Genomic DNA, 19381 nt, shown 5'->3' with positions numbered 1-19381 from the left:
CCCCCCCCCAAAAAAAAAAAAAACTTAAATGTGAAACACAAACATAATACACACGCCCAAACACACAAAAGAAAGCTAAAAAAAGATTTTGTCAATTTTTAGGAGCACATATTTCCACTGAAGGTCATGGTACAGAAGGTAAAAAATAAATTACCTGAAGATAAGTAGCATTCTCCACTGCCTTGTTGTCTAAGCTTCTTTGCAGTTTATCATTGCGATCTCTCAGTTCAAGCTCCTGCCTCTTTGCTGCTGACAAGAGAGATCGAGCTTCACTCAGAGCAAGATTTGACTCATTGAGCTCATGGCGCAGATAGGCAGGAATGTCTCCATTTGAAAACTTTAACAGGGAAAAGAATTACCAAAAATGAATAATAATTTATTTTCAAAAATGCCAATAGTTAATTTACAACATGCCATATTTATAATCAATTATTGTTAAGACCTTAGATAATAACACCTCCAGACATAAAGATGTTAAATTACTGTTGTCATAATGCTAAGATTCTAATTCTAATGTATTGCTCTACCTCTTTTCTATCAATTTTTTCCACAGGTAAAAAATATAAAATTTGCATTTTCTTTGGAAAAAATTTAGAAATTTGGTCAATATTTGAAGAGGTGAAAAGAATATTTCAATATGTAATGATTAGGACAGGACAAATCCTATGATATAGACAGAATCTATCCAGTACCTTATCGGCTTCCTGACGGATGGCCATATCTTTCTTGTACTCCTCATATTCCTCTTGCAACTTTTTAAACTTCAACTCCAAGGAGCTATTGGAATCTGTGGCAACATTCTTTTCTTGAGTCTTTATATCATCCAAAGTTCTCTTCAAAAGCAGGAAATTGTCAATGTCAAATTCCAAGAGCACTTTATCAATTAACACAATTCCAATGTCCATTTACAGGAGTTAATGAATAAATAAAATGATAATCCTAGTCTGATCTCTCATAAAAAAAAGCTTATAATTCAATAATTTCACATACAACTTTCATTATTCTGGCCATCATGAAATGAAACAGGATTCTTTGATGTTTAAATATAACTTCTATTTCTATTAACAAAGGGAATATGATACTAAAAATGGTTGGGGTATTGATATTCAGGAAGTGTTGTGATGGCAGTTGAAGCATTTGTTGCAGTAGTGATTATGCTTTGATGTTAACATTGACTATTATGTCATGGTCTTGGTGATGATAGTATGAGTCAATTGACTAAAACATAGGAAAAAAATCTTTGACCTGAGAAGTAAGCTCACGAGTTTTGGGAACCAATCAACAAAACTAGCACTTACCTTCAGTTCGTTCCTCTCTTCTGTCAACTCCTCAATCTTCTTTTCCAGTCTAATTTTTTCAAATTTGTGATCCCCTGATTTACGTATAGTACTTGAATCAGAGCTAAGATTCTGAAAGAGAGAAAAAATAAAAAATAAAGTAAAATCAAATATAAGTTTCATTGCCTGTTTTTCAGAGGTGAACAGATATTGGCATTGGGTTTTTTTTAATGGTAAAGAAGTTTTACATAGCGTAAAACTAAATTATTATTTAAATAACGAAGCATTAAAATTTAAAAAAACAAAAAAGCTTAGAAGATGATCATAAGGTTTTAGATTTAGATTTTAACTGAACCCACCGAATGGGAAACACTCAAATGCATTTAAACTATAAATTATGGAAGAGACAGCAAGATTTTATAAATCTCCTCAACCCATAAAGCTGCTCCTTTGACCTTTTCCATCCAGTTGAAAATGTTTGCAAAGCTTGAACAAGTGTCAAAATGTACAATTAAAATAAAGAAAAATTTCTACTAGACATTGCTGTGCCATGCAAAGAGTTGGTAGCCAAATGCACTTCATCATCCTAACTCTGGGCTGACTTTCAAAAATGAATAAATACAAAAACGCTACCTTCAATTTCGCAGCCAATTTGTTTTTCTCCTCCGCAGCTGACTCTGCAGCCAATGCCTGTTTTTCAAGCTGAGTAACAAGATCATTTTCAATCTTGCTCTGCTCTTCAATCTGTTCATCATGAAAAACATATTCTTATTACAATCATTTTAAAAAATCGCAATTTCTTTTGAATAAGCTATTATCATTATATCATCGAATGACTATTTTCAAAATTAAAAAAAAAAAAATAAATAAATATTGTGCATCAAAGCTAACCCAGATTTGTTCTTTCTCTGTCAATAAAAGCAATCATTTGATTGCAGATAAAACTAAATTTCAAGTATCTGAGACAACATAAGGACAATGGATCAGTGATTATATATCAATGCTATGTGGTCTAGTGATTTGACACTCGCTTTCGGACCGTAAGCTTCTGGTGCATAGTTGAGTCCTTGGAAAAGGCTTTTTACTCACATTCTCTCACCGAACTCGGGTGTAGAATGAGTACCTGTCCGTTAACAGCGTTGTCTCTGTCTGAAAAAACTGTAATATTGCCTAACAATCGACGTCTATGTTAAGTGTTACTGTTGGCCAGGGACCCCTTGTAAAACACTTTGAGCATGTTTAGTGGATATTGAGCTATATAAAAGCTCAATTTTGTTTCTCTTCAATATAAGACAATGACAAAGTATTCAGTTATTAGAACAAAATTACATCTTTCTATGAAAATGGGGACATTTTCGAATATTTCAAAAGAAATATCCATACAAAAACAGATGAAGTTTGATTCTTTTTTTGTTTTTTTTTAAAGAATTTTTGTAGTATTTGCAATTAATTAAAGTCATTTCAGCACTAGAAAAGGATAAGAAGGTAGAATATTTGATATTTTAATGATCAAATGATTATTGATCTAGAACCTACAATCCGTTTTGGAAAGAACAAAAAAAAAAAAAAAGACATTACTATATATATTGCTAAATGGGATACACTCAAATATTGATGATAATTTATTGATAGTTACTAATACTGAGCTGCCTTTCTTGAAATCTTAAAAATCCGTAATTTCCAATGGAAAAAATGAAAACTCATTATAAATAGATTTACAAATCAATAATTTGCCATCACTATGATTCACAAATACACCAAAGTCCTGTATATAGGATCTAAGGAACTAAATTTTCCTTTTCAAAAAGATTTATCGAGTCAAAGAGGCGAATGCAGTTCTGTAACTGGAGTCAAAAAGTCGTAATTCTACTACAGTGGAACCTCCCGATAACGACATGCCACGGGACCGAGTTTTTATGTCGTTATCCGGAGGTGTCGTTATTTAGAGGTTTCCAAGATGGCGGACAAAGTGGGCATGGTAAGGCCCGCGGGACCAGTTTTTATTAACATTGACAAAACAAATAAAAAATTGTAGTGTATTCCTCTTAGAGGCTTCTTGTGCGTGTGTCTGGATGAGCCTTTTAGGTGATCTGAATTGAGTACACTGATAGTGTGCTTCTGGAATCTACATCTGTTCCCTATTTAAACCATTCCCCTTTGTCTTACTTTTTATGTCATTTCAATTGCAAATCTAGAATGTTTTTTACTATCCAATTTTCTTCCTTTTTACTGGCGCTGATATGACATAGATGTGTCACAAGCGTTGTAAAACCCTTTAAAACAAACAAAAACAGGTAATTCCTCCTCCCACAAAAACACTACTACTACTACTACTACTATTACTACTATACTACTACTATTATTATTATTATTATTATTATTATTACTACTTCTACTACTACTACTACTACTACTACTACTTCTTCTTTCTTCTTCTTCGTTCCTCTGATGGACATCTATGGCTGCAGTCCGATATCTGCTATGAAGTAGTGCGGGGCGGTCCTTGGCAAGCTTAAGGACCACGGTCCTACGGTCCTTGGGAAATGAAGACCGCAAGGACCGGTCCTTTTCGACATTGAACATTCCTGAGAGACTGTTGGAAATTCGAACCGGTTTGACCTTTGAGACCGTGGGATCGTTCATTCTTGAACCGTTAAAGACCGCTACACGATGAAAACCGTGGTCTACAGGAGTAAAACACACGGAGTAGTCACACTCATTTCAAATTGTAACCTAATTAGAGAAGAGGGGTGATGCCTTCTTTATTTGCTCACCGTACTTCATTGTTACTTCGATAATTTAATAAAATTTGAAATTTATCCCCATTAACGGAGATAATGGCATCGCCCAAGGCGTTGATCGAGTTGTTCGTGGCGTTGATACACACACGCAACTCCTACCCCCCCCCCCCCCTCCACACACACACATTAGAGGGCAGCGAGCATTGAAGAGTAAGAGAGAGACGTGAAGTTATAATAAGAGGGGGTGGATGAGGTAATAAGAGGGGTCGATGGTGACTTTTCGCCAGATCTAACAAACTCAGCTACCCATTCATTGCTGAGTAGACAGGGATTCAGAAAAAAATCGACTGCACCCGGGATCGATCTCTGGCCCTTTGCGTATAAAGAGAGTGCTCTATCAACTGAGCTATCGGGGTCCCCAAATATTCTATTGGACTTTTTTAAAATTCAGACGTTATAACTGGGTTTTTTGGAAGGAAGAAACTAATGAAACTCATATTATTTGATTAGTAAAAACACCAAACGAAATTTTAATATTATTGTATTATTTTAAATGACAACACTGCGATAGAAAGGAGTGGTGACAAGAGATGGACAAAAGAAAACAAAAAATTGGATTTGCTACTTGCTAGGTTCGACACACACACACACACACAAACACACGCATCTTTAGTAGTCACATACATTTCAAACAATAATCCATTAGAGAAGAGGGGTCATGCCTTCACCATAGATCATTGTCATTGCGATCATTATGGTGTAGTAAATTTTGAAATTTACCCCGTATAATGGAATCGTCCAAGGCGTGCGCCTCCTGTTCCCCCCATCTCACACACGAAAGGGCAGTGTGCGGAGTGTAGGTTGGTGGTCGTCTGCCTGTATGGTCGTCTGTGTCGTTTAGTGTATGGCAAAGGGGGGTGGGTGCGATTAATTAAGTGGGATGGGTGGTGATTGGTGGAAGATAGGCAACCGAAGCAACGAATCGCTGGGGAAGTAGTAGGCTATGGCGCGAGACCGTAAGACCGTGGTCCTTGCAAGGACCGCCCCGCACTAGTTGAAAGGTGATAAGAAGTGAGGACCGCCGCCGGTCTTCCCCTATGGGACCGGTCTTCGGTTCACAGCTAAAAGACAGTGGGACCGCGGTCCAGACCGGTCTTCAGCGCGGCACTACTATGAAGTCTGTGGTCCGCTTTAGGTCCTCAGCCTCGCCATAGAGCTTTGTGTTGAGTGTTGTAGGGGTGACCCAGTGGTTCGAACGTTGCACGTTGTATAATGGGCAATCCATAAGCACATGTAAAGTGGTTTCATGGTCGGTTCCACATGGGCAATAAGGGGTTGTTCCAATACCTAGCTTTGTAAACATATGTCCTCTTAGTCTATTGTGTCCTGTTCGGAGGCGGAATAGAGTGACTTGGCTACTTCGCTGAATGGCATGGATTGGATCCTGCTACTACTACTATCACCACATAGTATCACATTTACCAAGATTTTGTGTTTACTTGCTTACACTAACATTTATACCTTGGTTTTTATTAATGCATATCAGCCAAGATTCGTCAAAACTTATAAATTTTGAGTACTCATACTCGGTATTTTTAGTATCAGATATCTACGAAAACTGCCGAAAATCGCCAAAATGATGTCGTTATTCGGAGGTTTTATCAAAAAGTGCGTCGTTATTTGGAGGTTTTTTTTTACTGATCTTAAATAGAAAAAAATCGGGACCAGGGGTCAATGTCGTTATCAGGAGGTTGTCGCTATTCGGAGGTGTCGTAATCGGGAGGTTCCACTGTAATTTTTCGTAGTTCTAGGCAGGTCTGCTAATAATAATGCATGTGAGATGATTAACCAGTTAACTGTCGTACTCTGGAAAAACATGTATCAAAAAATTTTGGCCAGAAAACTCCTTCAGATATCGATTGGTTTAAATGGCCCTCATCTTGGCAAAAACTCTCAAACAGTATGACAGTTTACTGATTAATCTTCTCAAATGCAGTTAAAAAATAAAATAAATAAAGTTAAAGTACATAGCACACAGGAAACACATTTTCTATATGTTTAATTGAAATTACATTTATATGGTCACAATACATATTTGAATTGAATTGAATTGGTCTAAATTGATAAAAATGATGACAGATAATAATCTAATGAATTCAAAAACTTATATTTCTTTACCTGATCTCGGAGTTCTAACACATTTGCATTTTGTACCTCAAGCTGAGATTGGACCTCTGCCATTTCTTTCTCACTCTTCTCTTTATAACTTTTAAAGCCTGATAATTCTTCTTCCTTCTCCTTAAGTTGCAACCTCAATTGACGACACTAGCGATGAAATGTAAATTTACATGTTAAAAAATAGAACAGATATACTTTAATTTTAATATCAAAATGTTAATTTTGGTTGGCATCTTAATACAATGAACAGTAAATTCTAGTCTTAATTATCATAATTCCTTGGACTATACATCTTACTATTTTGCAGTTGAGGGTTAATGATGAAAAGAAGAATATGGAACAAACAAGAAAATCATTTTCTTGTGACACAAAAAGAAAGGCAAAATAAAACGGACAATCTCCATCAATGCTGTCAAGTGCGTTATGTTAATAAATGCTGTTACTCTAATTAGATAAAATGAAAGTTTAACATGCATATCTTTGTTTTATAATTTTCAAAGCCCTTCAATTACAGACCTGCCACAAGTCAAAAAATGCCACTCCCTTCAACAAACCCCCCCCCCCCCCCTCCTCCCACCTTAAAAAAAAATTCAATTAAACCATCAAATAGCCTAAAAAAAAAAATGAAATTTCAACACTGCTCAAAAACTGCTGCTACTTGTTTGGTCACTCAATTCTTAAAAATTTTTTTTTTTTTTTAAACCATTCTTTTAATAAATCGAAAGGGTATTTGAAAAGCTATATCTTAAACTATTGACAGCATACCCCAGTTTCAAAACCTTTCGATATGGAAAAAGAAAAATGGCCTTTGACTTGAAAATTTGTTTAAAAAATCAAATTGATAAATAAATAAAAGAACAAATAAGAACAGCAAAAGTAACTTCCCAGGAAATTGTCTTATTTATTGCATGCTCTAAGGGAAAATATAGACTTAGAAGTCTGGGAAGTATAGATGAAAAAGAAATGTCTAAAATTAGTAAGAGACAGGTTCTTACCTCTCTGTTGTCTGAGTTAATGTCAGACTTTCTCTGCACTTCTGAATTTTCCTTCTGCAACTTGTCAAAGAAATGCCTTCTCTCCTCCACACTGTTATTCCTTTTCACTTTGCTAAGACCCTGTTTCTCTTTTTCTAATCTGTCCACCAACTGCTTTAGGCGGTTGACTTCAAAACTGAGTGATTTCGATTCTGAATCCACAGATGAATTCTTCTCTTCAAGAGTGCCGAGACTTGATTCTAGTCGGGAAACCAAATCATTCAGGTTATTTACATGACCATTACACAAGGACATTTTTTCTTTAAGATCAGAGGCACACTTTTCCTTTTCGTTTTTCTCCTGGAGTAATTTTTCTTTCTCCATTTCCAAGTTCTGCTTCTCAGACAATGCTTTATCCTTATCAAGCACAAGTCTGGAGATTGTGATATTCATCTGCTCTATTTCCTTTTCAAATTTCGTCCTCTCTTTCTCAACACTTTCAAGCAGAGTAACTTTGACTTTGAGTTTGGAGAGTTCTTCACTGTCCTCTTCTTTTTTCTTTGACTTAACTTGGTCCAACTTGGTCTCTAAGGTTCTCTTCTCCTCCAATGCAACGTTTATATTCACTTTTTCCTTTCTAATTTCCATATGAAGCTGCTCATTTTTCTCCTCCAAATTAAGCTTGTCTTTTTCCAGGTCTTTAACACGATCAACCTGTAAAGAGTAATAGTTTATGGAAACTGGAGAGACCTACATTTCATCATTTATAAGCATACAAAGGTAAACATTCCAAAATAATCTCACAAGATCATTTTAAAAACGCATTAAAAATATGGGAAAGGGTTGGTTAAAATAGTTGAAACATGAATAACACTGATCTTCTACTTAAGAAAAAAATAGAACATTAACATCTGAGTGCCCTGTGGCTCTATCCTTCCAACACTTTGCAGACATGCAACAAATCCCAGAATGAAATATACACATGTCATAATTTGGAAGACATGCACATGTCATAATTTGGAAGACATGCACATGTCATAATTTGGAAGACATGCACATGTCATAATTTGGAAGACATGCACATGTCATAATTTGGAAGGTCCTGTATTGGTAGCTAGGTTTATGTTAAATATAATGGATGGTACTTTGCAGTAACCCAATGTGTAATAACCAATTCCTACTGTTTGTTTCTTGGTGGCTAGACAGGGCCCATGATCTCTAAAAATATCATTACATGGTCATTTAAACCATCTAAGGCTACAATCCCGTTACAACTACCTTTGTTTCAAATGTTTTTCATTCAAGACCAGCATTTTTCTTTAAAAGAGAAAATACAAATTTCAAGAGGAAAATCTTTATTAACCAACTTTTCTATTTTTGTATAAAAGCTTTGGAATAGATGTACCGTATTTCAAATAGGCAATAAATCCACCAGTGAGTTAATCTCAAGTGTATTCACTAATTTTCTAAAAGCACCATGATAAAAAATCCGACTCTGGAAGGAAAAGTCTGAATCTGACTAAATTGATAGCACCCAAATCTGTAGATATCTATTCTATCCGTATAAGTGGCAAGTCTGTTTTTTCTTCTTCTTCTAATAAAGATCCATACAACCCATTTTTTGACCACGGACCGCTTTAGAGAAACAAAGTGCCAACTTTCCTTTTTTTTTCACTAAAAAACATAAAACTGTCAATACTAATACTAAAGGAATCTTGGGCATTCATTTTAATGTGTGTTGTACCACAATGTTCTTTCTAAAAGAGTCAATCAATTTTTTAAAACCCATTAAAAAAAAGATTAGAAAAAACAAAAAAAACCCCAAAAAACTTGAAAATGTAAATTCACAAGATTTGAGTATATTTTAGCATCTCTGATACAGAAATGAGTATTCAAAAAAAGCTAACCGTCGTTTGCAATCTTCTATTTTCACGTTCCAAGACAGAAATACGGTCAAGTTTTAACTCCAACTCCCGTTTCTCTTTCTCAGCTCTCTCCAATCGCTCAATCCTTCGATTCATTCTTTCCTTTTCTCTATCAGCTGTAAAAACTTTGTCTTCTGCTGCTTGTTTGGCCCTAACAGCTGCCTTCAACTGACATTCCAAATCACTCTTATTTTGATTCAGTTGATTTATTTGGAAATTCAGTGCAATTTTTGAAGTTTTTTGCTCTTCATTGTGATGGGAAGATTTCTGTAGCTTCTCCACTTGAACCTTAAGAGGGAAAAAAAATTATATTTTGACAAACCCCAAACCAAACAATTCATCCAACACAGATAAAGACAGAAAGGTAAATCAATGAAACATACATTTTTAGCTGCACTCCAAAAGTAAAAGACCAAAAACAAAAAAAAAAGACTGGACTCATTTAATCAGTTTCTGTATTGGATACATATCCCGTGGAATTTGCAAGTAAAAAGTAGAGGTGAAAATGTTATGCTTAATTCACTGAATAAAGGAACTATAGCATGTTGAATGCAATATATAATATTGAGGTATGTGTCTTAGATTGCTACAAAACATACAAATAAATAATGAAATGATAAACATTTTTATTAAAAAATAAATGCAGTAATTCTAAAAAGAACAGCGAGACAAATGGAAGTCAGGTTTATTAAATCATGTCTGTAAAAACATATTATAACCTGTAAATCTGTATTTCTCTGTTGAAGTGTCTGCAAATTTGATTGAATGTCAGTAATACGACCCTCTAGCCTCTCCACCTCTGCTGTTCTGTCATCCAAAAGACTTTGAAGATTCTCAACCTAAGTAGTAAATGACATTCGAAAAGAAAACTTTTTTTTTTATTGAGTTTGATATAATTAATCACTGCGGAGCAATCTGTAAAAGAATACATCTTAAAAGGTAACAAGTTTACTGCTGAGGCAAGACAGTCCTTTCATTAAACATGTAAAATATTCACAGTTTAGGCATTTTCAATTCTTTGGGTGGGAGATGCCGTCTTTTCTAAAAAAAAAATAATTTTTTAATGATAAAATTAATCAACAAATTTTTCAAAATTTCTTCAACAACATGAAAGATACAGAATGTCATTCTTCACAGCAGATGTCGGAGACATTGGATATCTTTTCAAATCTTTGGAAAAAGCTGTATGATTTCAACGTTCACCAATTCTACCTTTTCTATTTCATAAGAAAGTTACATTGTATTTTAGCGTATAGTAATAGTATATTAGTATAATGCTAAGATTTCACATTATATACGAATGTCTAAGCTTCCAATAAACCTATATGAGTACCTAAATATAAATTTTAAAATATAAAAAATTCCCTTTATTCATCGCATAGGGGAAATTTTCTTCTAGGGTCTATTCCAAGGGAAGACTGGAATAACTTAGACATCAGCCGCAGTGCAGCGCCGTAAATTGAGCTAGGGTGAGGTGACTTGCTCAAGGCCACACAGCACAGCGGTGGGTGATCGAACTCGGTACCTTCCGGGTACGAAGCAAAGACCGTAACGCTGAGCCATGCTGCCCCATATCTATATCCAGTCTCCAATAAATCTGACTTTGAAATTATACGACAATATTTTCTTACAAACCTGTGTTGTTAAAGAAGCTTCCCTCCTTTCAAGTCTTTGTCGAGCAGCTGTAACAGTGGACAGTTGTTCCTCAAAGGATGTTACCTTCTCCTCAGTTACAGCCACCTGGCAATTGTACTTGTTTCTGATGAAAAAAAAAAAGCAATTACTTTACAAAACAGTTCCAAAAAATAAGCCCCACAAAATCAAAACTGATGGTTCTAACCAGTGAATGAGCACCTCAGCGGTAGGCCCTTTGGACAGCCATTTTGCACATATTTTCCTGGTTCTATCAGAGATGTATGCAGTTGCATCGTCAGGAAATATAGTATAAAAAATTAAGTGCTTAAGGCACAGTAATTACCATCACATTCTTTCAATTACTACTACTACTCCTTTTATTATTATTATTATTCTAAAATTCACGATCTCATTCCTTGCATTCAATTAAAAATAACATTAAGGTACATTCCAAAAACATATATCCTTGAACCTCATAAAATAAAAACTTCAACAAGTAACAAATCAAGTGTATCACTAAATGGCTTCATTATAAATTATACATAATTTATGCCGTAATGACTAACATACTTGAAATCGTCAGCCTTGGCCCTTTGTTCCTCTAACTTTCTGATTGTAGCTGCCATCTCATTGGTCTTTGCCAGAGCAGATTGTCGTAATTTGCTGATTTCTTCCTTTTGAGAAAGTAGCTCTTTCTCAAGATTGAGTTTTGTCTGCATCACATCCTACGTAAGAAAACACACAACTTGTAATTATTCCTCCAAACTGTTAACATTGTTTAAAACTGCTAGAGTTATTTTATCTTGTAAATATTATACAGTTTTTGACCTATATTGGATTTTCGGACCGCGGTACAGAGGGCTTCTCTAAAGTTACGAAATATTCAATCTTGGTCAAAAACTGTATAAAAACACCCCAGTGTACAGTTTCCAACAAAATCATAGTTAAAGCCAGAAAATATACAAATATCATATGAATATATAATATAGAATTCTTGAGTAAGACGAGATTAGAAGAAAATTTCAGTTTAATTTAAAGTGCCAAACAAAAAAAATGAAATCACAAATGGTTGTATTATTTAAATCATGTAACAAATTAAGTGACCAAATTCAATACAAGTTCAGTTCGATGCAGAGATGGAAAATTTATTTTAAAAGGTGAAGGTAAGAATTCATTAGTTTTTCTATAAATGACTAGCTACCTTGACCTTTGATTTAAATTATTACAATAATAATACAATTGTGCCACCCGCAGTCTTTAATGCATTCTAAGCTCAACTGGTTTATTCCTATTGGAGGCTACAAAAGGAGTGTTAAAATATACATTAAATCATAGGGTGATACTCTTCACAGAGTATAATCTATCTTAATCATTAATAGAGGTTTTCAAAATAATTTATATGAAATATTATTTTAATTCAAAGAACTCAATTAATCTAATTTAAAATTCCTTTCAACAAGTGCCAGGTAATTCAAAAACATTTTTTAAATAAAAACAGCATAAGATATCTCACTTTGAGACGGATCTCTGTCTCTGAGTGTTCAGAACTCTTGGTCAAATAGCTTGACATGGAGGTCTGGAGCTCTTTGATAATGGACCGCTGAGAGTGAACTTCTTGTTGGTATGTTGACACCTTTAGAAAGTGAAAAACAAGAAAAAAATAGATGACATCAAAGTAAAGATGTATACGCATGTCTCGGTGTGTATGTATCAGTGGATGATGTTATAATAAACATTGGAAAATAATTGAGTCGAATATTGTTTATGGTAACATTTTAGTGAGCTATTGTCACAATAGCTGAAATTGTCAAAGTTATCAATGAATAACTATATTATTTTGTTATGATTTTTGGTTGTAATGATGACAGAATTGTTGGAAGCAGTAAATGGAAGTATACTGAGACATGTTATTATCATTATAATATAATTATTATTATTATTGCTTTTTATTTATCGCCATAATTCATTACTAAAAGATGTTATTTCTTTATTATTATAAATGTTCGAATAATTTTTGTTAGAGAGATGTTATGGTTATTGGCCAATGACCTAAAATAAACTCTTGAACTTGAACTTGAACATATTGCCACAAACTTTTGTTAGTTAAATAATAACAAAAGTGCATGGTATGGTTTTTCTATATAGTTTTAAAGATTATATACAGATCAGTAATTTTAAATGCTTAACCAACTGCAACATATCAAAATATCATAGCTGCCAACTTTTCAAAGAGCTAAAACTGGATATCCTAAAGCACAATACCGTCATGAACCAAAACAGCAGTATATTTAGACTATTATAAAATACAATCTAAGAGATTTTTCTGTTCCTTGTTTTAATTTGATAGTAAAAAAAATCACAATCCTGGGACATGCAACGGTCATTTACATACACATTATCTGTCCAATTTTGTTTTCATTAAACTTTTTTTCTCAGATAACTAAATCGGGACAGTTGGCAGCAACGAAATATCAAATACCACGAGATACCTTTTCCATCAAACTTTCTTTCATTTTCCGTCCCATGCCCTCCTTATGAATCAGAGTTTTGTTCTCACTCTCCAAGACTGATATCTTGGACTTAAAATCCTCTTCTTTTTCTTGCCATGTTTTAGCTAAGCTGACATATTTGTCCACCATTTTCTGCAACTCCTGAAAACAATAAAGGTGTTTGTTAAAGATACATATGGTATTTGAGTCAAGACTTAAGAGCCCCAAAAATGGTTGAAAGAGCCAATTATAGAGAAACAATAATAATAATAATAATAATAATAATAATAATAATAATAATAATAATAATAATAATAATAATAATAACAACAGTAATAACAATAATAATAATAATAATAATAATAATAATAATAATAATAATAATAAATAATAATATCAATAATATTACAATAATAATAATAATAATAATAATAATAATAATAATAATATAATAATAATAATAATAATAATAATAATACTAGTTCATTGCTTTAAATGAGAACATACAAAGGCTGTCCTGATTTTAAAGAACTCACCTGCAACTTGTCCACAGTTTTATTATCCACAAAAGAACATCTCCCTGCATCCACCGTTACTTGTACAATCAGTTTTCTTTTAGAAGGACACCAGGTGTGTTGCAATGTATCAACTTGAAACTATGAATATTTTTTTTAAAAAGACAAAAATAAAGAGATTTTCACACATAGCCATTATGTCATGATTCCTAGTGATAGATAGATAGATATAGGCAGGTAGTTAGGTAGGTATAAATAGATTGATAGATATATTTTATTATTTATTTACAACGATTTTTTTTGTTGATCGGTCTTTACCAATGTTTCCTGTCTCTTTGGTCATCAGGATTGTGTGAGACTTCTACTTCTATGTTTCCTGTCTCTTTGGTCATCAGGATTGTGTGAGACTTCTACTCCTATGTTTCTTGTCTCTTTGGTCATCAGGATTGTGTGAGACTTCTACTCCTATGTTTCTTGTCTCTTTGGTCATCAGGATTGTGCGAGACTTCTACTTCTATGTTTCCTGTCTCTTTGGTCATCAGGATTGTGTGAGACTTCTACTTCTATGTTTCCTGTCTCTTTGGTCATCAGGATTGTGTGAGACTTCTACTCCTATGTTTCTTGTCTCTTTGGTCATCAGGATTGTGTGAGACTTCTACTTCTATGTTTCCTGTCTCTTTGGTCATCAGGATTGTGTGAGACTTCTACTTCTATGTTTCCTGTCTCTTTGGTCATCAGGATTGTGTGAGACTTCTACTCCTATGTTTCTTGTCTCTTTGGTCATCAGGATTGTGTGAGACTTCTACTTCTATGTTTCCTGTCTCTTTGGTCATCAGGATTGTGTGAGACTTCTACTCCTATGTTTCTTGTCTCTTTGGTCATCAGGATTGTGTGAGACTTCTACTCCTATGTTTCTTGTCTCTTTGGTCATCAGGATTGTGTGAGACTTCTACTCCTATGTTTCTTGTCTCTTTGGTCATCAGGATTGTGTGAGACTTCTACTCCTATGTTTCTTGTCTCTTTGGTCATCAGGATTGTGTGAGACTTCTACTCCTATGTTTCTTGTCTCTTTGGTCATCAGGATTGTGTGAGACTTCTACTCCTATGTTTCTTGTCTCTTTGGTCATCAGGATTGTGTGAGACTTCTACTCCTATGTTTCTTGTCTCTTTGGTCATCAGGATTGTGTGAGACTTCTACTCCTATGTTTCTTGTCTCTTTGGTCATCAGGATTGTGTGAGACTTCTACTCCTATGTTTCTTGTCTCTTTGGTCATCAGGATTGTGTGAGACTTCTACTCCTATGTTTCTTGTCTCTTTGGTCATCAGGATTGTGTGAGACTTCTACTCCTATGTTTCTTGTCTCTTTGGTCATCAGGATTGTGTGAGACTTCTACTCCTATGTTTCCTGTCTCTTTGGTCGGATTGTGTGAGACTTCTACTTCTATGTTTCCTGTCTCTTTGGTCGGATTGTGTGAGACTTCTACTCCTATGTTTCTTGTCTCTTTGGTCATCAGGATTGTGTGAGACTTCTATTTCTATGTTTCCTGTCTCTTTGGTCATCAGGATTGTGTGAGACTTCTACTCCTATGTTTCCTGTCTCTTTGGTCATCAGGATTGTGTGAGACTTCTACTCCTATGTTTCCTGTCTCTTTGGTCATCAGGATTGTGTGAGACTTCTACTTCTATGTTTCCTGTCTCTTTGGTCATCAGGATTGTGTGAGACTTCTACTCCTATGTTTCCTGTCTCTTTGGTCATCAGGATTGTGTGAGACTTCTACTTCTACAAACAGCAACAAAAGTAAAAGTCCTCCACAGACCTGAAGATGGCCAAACAGACCAGAAACATCAGTGTGGACCGATCAACAAGAAAAACCATAGGAAATACTTAATACTTTGCCCCATTGTTATTGTTGACATGTTGACCACTCTTCTCATAACATTTGAATTATATGATTGAATAGATAGATAGAGAGATGGAGAGAGAGGGAGAGAGAGAGAGAGAGAGAGAGAGAGAGAGAGAGAGAGAGAGAGAGAGAGAGAGAGAGAGAGAGAGAGAGAATTAGGAATTGATATAGAAGTCAACATACCTTTGTTTCTCCTCCCATCTCAACAATGTCTTTACTGCCTGAAATAGTTGATTTCACATCCAAGAGCGATGTGTTCATTTTGTGCTGTAACTGGGTCACCTCAGTGGCCTGTTTTTCCTCACTCTCTTCATAAGCTTCCAAAAGATTCTCATACTCCTCCAGTTTCTGTCTTTGTTCATCAATCAAAGCCTGTTTCTCATCCAAAAGACTCTGCCAAGTTTCGTCTCTTATCTCCATTAGCACGAGATCTTTCCTTTGGTCATCTCTGGATTTTCGCCTCTCCTTATTCAACTTCAGTTGTTGAGCCTGCAATTTGTGATTTATAAATAAAGGGAAAAAAGTATGGCAACACAAGTCAATGAATTAAACTAAAATAAAATTTCCACTGACAGATATCTGGTTTGTCAATACCAATCTAATATACATTTATTAGAAAATTGAAAATATTAAAAATTCTCTTATGGTAACATAGTACATTTACTATCAAAAGTAAAAAGCAATAAGCAACATTATCTTTATAAACAAAACTACAGAGAATTAATATTTATTGTATTTCAAGGGCTTGAATAAAGTACATACTCTTCAGGTCAAATCTAAAGGAAATTTGGAGAGACTTGTAAATGGATACAATTGAAAGTGCTCAACTCTTATTCCAGTGTAATATTCAAAACATAATTCTACCTCCAATTTCCTTTCTGTTTCTTGCAAAGCAGCTTCCACCTTTTCTAGTTTCCGTTCCTTTTCCATTAGTTTGGCTGTTAACTTTTCATAATCACTCTCCATCAATACCACATTGGCTTTAACTTCCTCCAGCTTGGTCTCTTGAAGTTCACACTCTACAGAAAGACAGAGTTAATTTTTTGTGTTTAAATTTTTTTTAAAACAAAAAAAAAAAAAAAAAAAAAAAAAAAAAAGGAAATAAATCTTTAACAAATTTAAATAAAGTAAAAGAAAAGAAAACTTATCATTACAAAAAGTGTAAAGTAAATAAATTGTAACTCTTCTCTTTCTTTCTTTTATGAGGTGATGTAGCAAATTCAATGACACAAATTTAGAATTATGCTCACAGGGTTGCCAATTCAGGAGGCAAAAATTAACTGAAGCCCCTTTATGAGTGCTGAACTCCAGTAAAAAGACATGATAAATTTACCTTTTTTTTTCCCAGTTTAGCAGGTGAATGGAAACTATACTGAGGGTTTATAACAAACTGAATTCCATAAATATACGGAAAATTGGAAACCTTGTACTCACATTAATTATGATTCAAATTAACTATTATTAATGATAGATCATCTATATTCATGAATGACGTTACTGCCGAAAGAAAAACAGAATGATAATTTTGAAAAGGCTGCATTTTAATTTATTCGCATTGAAGATTATAAAATCTTAACACTGAGCATATTCTCATAAGTCAAGCTTTCTTTAAACATACCCATGTCCCTAATCTCCTTGTTCATTGAGATCACATCTTCCAACAGAGACACCCCCTTATCTTCTGAGTTTTCCCAAAACTTCCTTTCCTTTTGCAGTAAGTCTTTCAAGCGAGCAATCTCCTCATCCTTGTCATCAAAAACAACACCAATAGCAGTATCTACAGGATGCTTATTAATCAATGCAGTCTCTACATTTGAAGACAGTATGGATTCTTTTGAATAAGTAAAACCTATGAAGGGAAGGTCACGTCCGGTAAAGTCCCTCTTTGGTTTCAGAGATTCAAGATCTGGTCGAGGTTGAACCTTTTCAAACTCGTCAAAATTAGAAGTATCATCCAGACCATTGATGGATGGGACATACTTGGCTGTTTCTGGATGAAGATGAAAATATGGTGGAATCAATCCATTAACATGTTTAATAGAAACGTAATAGAACCATTAATTCATTTCCAAATTATTAGGAAAACGAAAATAATGAACATTTTTTTAAAAATCAAAGAACCCTTGGTGAAATTTCTATTTAAACTATCTCAGTATGTATTTGGCTTGAAGTTATTTTTTTTTTTTTTTCAAACAGAACAAATTGGTTGATTTAACCTTATGATTTATAATGAAAACAAATTTTTAAAATACAATTATAAACATTCTTTCTTGGTCATTAAGTCCTAAACAAATATGGTAAAACATCCAATACCGTTCTGAAGATTGGTCCAAGAAATGTCAGAGAAGAATGGATGACTGCTAATCTCTTCCCAAGATGGACGTTTATCTGAGTCAGTCAACAGGCTTTTTACGAAGTCTTTGGCTTCTGAGGAAACATTACTATCAGCAGGAAACCGCAATGTTTTCTGGAATTCAAAATTAAGAATCAGTGTATATTTTTCACATTGTCACAGGATAATAAAGGGGTTTGAGCCTGAAATGTTCAGTGTTAAGTAATTAGTTCTTTTAAGAGGCAGTTAAAGTAATTTTTGTTCAACATTTTACAGTCCAGCACAGCTTCTAGCAGATAAGCATTACATGCCACAAAACCAACATGGTTTTGTTTTTCTATTCTAAAGTGGGGTTTGAATAGCAACAAGACCGATTCAATCTAGCAAATTGATAGGGGTGTGGCAAGGTCAAGTAGAGATCACAAAATTACTTTCACTATTAATTTTGTTCATTGTAGATTTACTGCCTTCGTGAACAATGTAAATGTGGGAGGGGGAGGGGAGATTTGTTGGCTGATAATAAAGGGGTTTGAGCCTGAATTGTTCAGTGTTAAGTATTTAGCTCTTTTAAAAAGCAGTTAGAGTAATTTTTGTTCACACATTTTTATAGCTTCTAGCAGCTAAGCATTACATGCCATTACATGCTTTGTACTTGTAATGGATACAATTGTGGCAAGAAGATCACAAAATAACTTTCACTATTAATTTTGCTCATTATAGATTTAGTGACTTTGTGAACAATGTAAATGTGTACCATTTAAAGAGTATTGACCATATATCATTAAAAAATATATATATATATTTATACACACTGACACACACATGACTAACCTTAAAGTCCATGATGCTTGCATACGTACTGACAGTAGACATTTGCTTGTTGGTGAAAGGAAGGGTCCCAAACATCATTTCATAAGCACAAACTCCAAGGGACCACCAATCTACCTCAGGGCCATATGTTATCTGTGATGATTTACTGATAGATGTCAAGAGTTCTGGGGCGATGTAGTCAGGGGTACCCACCGGCATGCTGGCTGATACCTGGTAAAAACAAAGGTAAATAAGAGAAATACGCAAATATAAGAGAAATGGAATGCGTAGTTATACACCAAAATATTAAGAAAATGAGTGAATAAAATAAATTCATAATTCTAACTCAACTAAATCATAAAATGTAAATAATAGCACTCTAATCATATAAAAGCCAGTAATAAAACTTTCCACACACACACACACAGAGAGAGAGAGAGAGAGAGAGAGAGAGAGAGAGAGAGAGAGAGAGAGAGAGAGAGAGAGAGAGAGAGAGAGAGAGAGAGAGAGAGAGAGAGAGAGAGAGAGAGAGGGAGAGGTGGTAAAAAAACGATGCTGAGTGATCCCAAAGCCAGACAAATGGATGTCAGTCATGATCTGA

The 19381-nt window shown here is 34.4% G+C and overlaps 1 protein-coding gene across 2 annotated transcripts in view; it reads right to left on the bottom strand.

The window, feature by feature from the left end:
* LOC144967210 (citron Rho-interacting kinase-like) overlaps positions 1-19381 on the bottom strand; it is a 52466-nt gene that overhangs the window by 26719 nt on the left and 6366 nt on the right. For both annotated transcript variants that reach the window (XM_078904152.1, XM_078904153.1), the window contains exons 7-24: positions 18802-19011; positions 17952-18105; positions 17257-17628; positions 16503-16657; positions 15822-16127; positions 13756-13875; positions 13220-13381; positions 12244-12363; positions 11301-11455; positions 10731-10854; positions 9815-9934; positions 9078-9383; positions 7192-7884; positions 6197-6343; positions 1911-2021; positions 1299-1409; positions 693-833; positions 155-337 (exon numbers count right to left, since the gene is read on the bottom strand). In XM_078904152.1, the coding sequence (XP_078760278.1) occupies positions 155-337; positions 693-833; positions 1299-1409; positions 1911-2021; positions 6197-6343; positions 7192-7884; positions 9078-9383; positions 9815-9934; positions 10731-10854; positions 11301-11455; positions 12244-12363; positions 13220-13381; positions 13756-13875; positions 15822-16127; positions 16503-16657; positions 17257-17628; positions 17952-18105; positions 18802-19011 (3690 nt within the window). The remainder of the gene's footprint in view (positions 1-154; positions 338-692; positions 834-1298; positions 1410-1910; positions 2022-6196; positions 6344-7191; positions 7885-9077; positions 9384-9814; positions 9935-10730; positions 10855-11300; positions 11456-12243; positions 12364-13219; positions 13382-13755; positions 13876-15821; positions 16128-16502; positions 16658-17256; positions 17629-17951; positions 18106-18801; positions 19012-19381) is intronic.

The sequence above is a fragment of the Berghia stephanieae genome, chromosome 3 (genome assembly GCF_034508935.2).
Source record: "Berghia stephanieae isolate SIO BIC M18660-M18661 chromosome 3, UCSD_Bste_1.3, whole genome shotgun sequence".
In the NCBI taxonomy this organism is placed as follows: Eukaryota; Metazoa; Mollusca; class Gastropoda; order Nudibranchia; family Aeolidiidae; genus Berghia; species Berghia stephanieae.
The sequence above is the reverse complement of the archived record's forward strand: the minus strand, read 5'-3'. Positions and strand labels throughout refer to the sequence as shown.